At 38.0% G+C, this 4959-nt stretch overlaps 3 protein-coding genes across 3 annotated transcripts; all 3 read left to right on the top strand.

Moving 5' to 3' along the window:
- Positions 1-258: 258 nt before the first annotated feature.
- Positions 259-1323, top strand: LOC136025446 (putative ankyrin repeat protein RF_0381). The gene has a single exon (XM_065701476.1). It carries the CDS (start codon positions 259-261, stop codon positions 1321-1323), a length of 1065 nt encoding a protein of 354 aa, XP_065557548.1.
- A 292-nt stretch (positions 1324-1615) lies between these two features.
- LOC136025445 (ankyrin repeat, PH and SEC7 domain containing protein secG-like) lies at positions 1616-2407 on the top strand. Its single transcript, XM_065701475.1, has one exon. The coding sequence runs from the start codon at positions 1616-1618 to the stop codon at positions 2405-2407; it is 792 nt and encodes a 263-aa protein (XP_065557547.1).
- A 692-nt stretch (positions 2408-3099) lies between these two features.
- LOC136025444 (ankyrin repeat and SOCS box protein 8-like) lies at positions 3100-3801 on the top strand. Its single transcript, XM_065701474.1, has one exon. The coding sequence runs from the start codon at positions 3100-3102 to the stop codon at positions 3799-3801; it is 702 nt and encodes a 233-aa protein (XP_065557546.1).
- The last annotated feature ends 1158 nt before the right edge of the window (positions 3802-4959 follow it).

Below are 4959 nucleotides of genomic sequence, written 5' to 3'. Positions count from 1 at the left end.
CATAAGACTGTTACGTACTCACGATGCTTTGCATTTGGGTTGGCCCCAATATGATGTAAAGCGTGAATTACGCCATTTACTATGGGTTACAACCATCAATGACGTCAAGCGAAAACAAAAAATATAGTTATTTGAACTTCCCTTTTGCATTATCATTATGACGTCACTTCTCATGATGTCATGAGCTAATATAAAAATACGCTTTAAAACAAGCCGTCTCAGAATCAAAAGCTGATTTCATAAATAGTATCGAAGATTATGGAAAGGAGTCTCTTTTGTCCGATTTGTCTAAATGAACTGAAGGATCCTCTTCGGACTTTAAAATGTAAGCATGTATTTTGTGGCTATTGCATTAAGAAATGGCTACAAGTAAAAGCCTCATGTCCAATGGATCGAAATGCTGTAGTTATCAAAGATTTGTCGCCTCTATATTCATATAATGACGAGAGACCAACATCACCAATTATTGAAAATCTCTTAGAATGCAACGGAATTTATTTTCACCCCAATAGAATTTGGAACATGCGCTTCCCCTCTGGAAAACAAGCAAAATGTACCGCCTTACATGTTGCTGCTAGACAAGGCAATTTGGAGATTTGTCAAGTACTAGTTTCAAAAGGTGCCACTGTAGATGCCTTAGACTCGGAAAATAGGACAGCCTTACATTTTGCTGCTGTCAAAGGCAATTTGAAGATTTGTCAACTACTAGTTTCAAAACTTGCCACTGTAGATGCCTTAGACTCGAAAAATAGGACAGCCTTACATTTTGCTGCTTTAAAAGGCAATTTGGAGCTTTGTCAACTACTACTTTCAAAAGGTGCCACTGTAGATGCCTTAGACTCGGAAAATAGGACAGCCTTACATTTTGCTGCTTCGGAAGGCTATTTGGAGATTTGTGAACTACTAGTCTCAAAAGGTGCCACTATAAATTCCTTAAACTCGGAAAAAAGGACAGCCTTACATTTTGCTGCTTTCAAAGGCAATTTGAAGATTTGTCAACTACTAGTTTCAAAACTTGCCACTGTAGATGCCTTAGACTCGAAAAATAGGACAGCCTTACATTTTGCTGCTTTAAAAGGCAATTTGGAGCTTTGTCAACTACTACTTTCAAAAGGTGCCACTGTAGATGCCTTAGACTCGGAAAATAGGACAGCATTGCATTTTGCTGCTTTCAAAGGCCATTTGGAGATTTGTCAACTACTACTTTCAAAAGGTGCCACTGTAGATGCCTTAGACTTGGAAAACTGGACAGCCTTACAAATTGCTGCTTCGGAAGGCTATTTGGAGATTTGTCAACTACTAGTTTCAAAAGGTGCAATTTAAAGATTTGCCAACTACTAGTTTCAAAAGGTGCCACTGTAGATACCTTAGAGTCGGAAAATAGGACAGCCTTATATTTTACTGCTTTCAAAGGCTATTTGGAGATTTGTCAACTACTAGTTTTGACAACCATCAATGACGTAAAACGTAAACAAAAAATCTAGTTATTTGAACTTCCCTTTTGTATTATCATTATGACGTTATTTTCCATGATGTTATGAGCTAATATAAAAATACACTTTAAAACAAGCCATCTCAGAATCAAAAGCTGATTTCATAAATAGTATCGAAGATTATGGAAAGGAGTCTCTTCTGTCCAATTTGTTTAAATGAACTGAAAGATTCTCTTCGGACTTTAAAATGTAAGTATGTATTTTGTGGCTATTGCATTAAGAAATGGCTACTAGTAAAAGCCTCGGTTCCAATGGATCGAAATGCTGTAGTTATTAAAGATTTGTCGCCTCTATATTCATATAGTGACGAGAGACCAACATCACCAATTATTGAAAATCTCTTACAATGCAAGGGAATTTATTTTCACCCCAATAGAATTTGGAACATGGGCTTCTCCTCTGGAAAACCAGCAAAATGTAGCGCCTTACATGTTGCTGCTAGAAAAGGCAATTTGGAGATTTGTCAACTACTAAATTCAAAAGGTGTCACTGTAGATGCCTTAGACTCGGAAAATACGACAGCCTTACATTTTGCTGCTTTCACAGGCAATTTGGAGATTTGCCAACTACTAGTTTCAAAAGGTGCCACTGTAGATGCCTTAGACTCAAAAAACAGGACAGCCTTACATTTTGCTGCTTTCAATGGCAATGTGGAGATTTGTCAATTACTACTTTCAAAAGGTGCCACTGTAGATGCCTTAGACTTTGAAAACTGGACAGCCTTACAAATTGCTGCTTCGGTAGGCTATTTGGAGATTTGTCAACTACTAGTTTCAAAAGGTGCCACTGTAGATGCCTTAGACTCGGAAAATAGGACAGTCTTACATGTTGCTGCTTCGGAAGGCAATTTGGAGATTTGTCAACTACTAGTTTCAAAAGGTGTCACTGTAGATGCCTTAGACTTGGAACAATAGGACTGCCTTACATTTTGCTGCTTTCAAAGGCAATTTGGAGATTCGCCAAATACTACTTTCAAAAAGTGCCACTGTAGATGCCTTAGACTTGGAAAACTGGTCAGCTTTACATGCTGCTGCTTTGGAAGGCAATTTGAAGATTGGTTTACTACTAGTTTCATAAGGTGCCACTGAAGATGCCTTAAACTCGGAAAAATGGATACCCTTACTTTTTGCTGCTTCGGAAGGCTATTTGGAGATTTGTCATCTACTACTTTCAAAAGGTGCCACTGTAAATTCCTTAGACTCGGAAAATAGGACAGCCTTACATTTTGCTGCTTTCAAAGGCAATTTGAAGATTTGCCAACTACTAGTCTCAAAAGGGACCATTGTAGATGCCTTAAACTCGGAATATTCTGCTTGGAAATGCAAAATTGCCTTTCCAAGCAGCTAAACATAAGACTGCTACGTACTCATGATGCTTTGCATTTGGGTTGGCCCCAACATATTGTAAAACGTGAATTACGCCATATACTATGGGTTACAACCATCAATGACGTCAAACGAAAACAAAAAATCTAGTTATTTGAACTTCCCTTTTGTATTATCATTATGACGTTATTTCCCATGATGTTATGAGCTAATATAAAAATACACTTTAAAACAAGTCATCTCAGTATCAAAAGCTAATTTCATAAGAAGTACCAAAGAGTATGGAAAGGAGTCTCTTTTGTCCGATTTGTTTAAATGAACTGAAGGATCCTCTTCGGACTTTAAAATATAAGCATGTATTTTGTGGCTATTGCATTAAGAAATGGCTACAAGTAAAAGCCTCGTGTCCAATGGATCGAAATGCTGTAGTTATCAAAGATTTGTCGCCTCTATATTCATATGGTGACGAGAGACCAACATCACCAATTATTGAAAATCTCTTAGAATGCAACGGAATTTATTTTCACCCCAATAGAATTTGGAATATGTTACACATGGGCTTCTCCTGTGGAAAACCAGCAAAATGTACCGCCTTACATGTTGCTGCTAGAAATGGCAATTCGGAGATTTGTCAACTACTAGTTTCAAAAGGTGCCACTGTAGATGCCTTAGACTCGGAAAATAGGACAGCCTTACATTTTGCTGCTTTCAAAGGCAATTTCGAGATTTGCCAACTACTAGTTTCAAAAGGTGCCACTGTAGATGCCTTAGACTCGAAAAACAGGACAGTCTTACATTTTGCTGCTTTCAATGGCAATGTGGAGATTTGTCAATTACTACTTTCAAAAGGTGCCACTGTAGATGCCTTAGACTTTGAAAACTGGACAGCCTTACAAATTGCTGCTTCGGAAGGCTATTTGGAGATTTGTCAACTACTAGTTTTCAAAAGATGCCACTGTAGATGCCTTAGACTCGAAAAATAGGACAGTCTTACATGTTGCTGCTTCGAAAGGCAATTTGGAGATTTGCCAACTACTACTTTCAAAAGGTGCCACTGTAGATGCCTTAGACTTGGAAAACTGGACAGCCTTACATGCTGCTGCTTTGGAAGGCAAGTTTAAGATTTGTTTACTACTAGTTTCATAAGGTGCCACTGTAGATGCCTTAAACTCAGAAAAATGGATACCCTTACATTTTGCTGCTTCGGAAGGCTATTTGGAGATTTATCAACTACTAGTTTCAAAGGGTGCCACTGTAGATGCCTTAGACTCGGAAAAATGCACAGCCTTACAAATTGCTGCTTCGGAAGGCTATTTGGAGATTTGTCAACTACTAGTTTCAAAGGGTGCTGCTATAGATGTCTTAGATTCGGACAATTAAATAGCCTTATTTTACGCAGCGAATCAATCCCAACTGTCTTAGCTTATAATAACATTTAAAGGCAGATAGGAGGCCCTTGTTGGCTTTGGACTCTTATTCCCCTTTACAGTTTCAGTCAACTCGTTGTTCAACTAACATTGAATTAAATTTTTTATTAGTCTAGCAAATGCCTAAGTTTATAAATTGGACCAATTGCCTTGCCTGACGCTCATTGCAGACTGGTCCCATTTTGACTTTAGACGCTTCCCATTTTGACTTTAATTTCTAGGCGAAATTAACGGTCTCATGTTTCAATTCTAAATTCTTGGTTCAGCCTGCCTTAGACCATAGTAAGTGTCCCTTGTTTACCTCTCATTCCAGGCAATCTAATTGTCCTATGTCAATTTTAAATTCTTGGTCAACCTGCCTGAGACTCTAGGCAGGCGTGTCTTGCTAAAAGATAACAAACAAATGTTGGTCCAATGAGAGAGGCACCCGCATACTATCGCCGTTTACCCAAGCCAAATTAATCAAACGCTTGGAAAACTTTAGGTTCTATCACTCTCTTAGCTCTATGACTATCTACTTTGGTTCTACTGCCCTAGCAATAACGTATGGACGGATAATAGTTAGAAATATCTATTAACAAATGAACTAACCTCTTTTTTATACAATCCTAATAAGGGGGGAATTAATGCCAGGTTTCCTTCTCACTCGATTGGACTATCTGTCTTGGCTTTTTCTACAATTAAATAAAAAAACAAGTTTTTTAACTGAAAGTA

This window comes from Artemia franciscana, chromosome 3, assembly GCF_032884065.1.
Source record: "Artemia franciscana chromosome 3, ASM3288406v1, whole genome shotgun sequence".
Taxonomy (NCBI): domain Eukaryota; kingdom Metazoa; phylum Arthropoda; class Branchiopoda; order Anostraca; family Artemiidae; genus Artemia; species Artemia franciscana.
This window is presented reverse-complemented; position numbering and strand designations above follow the sequence as displayed.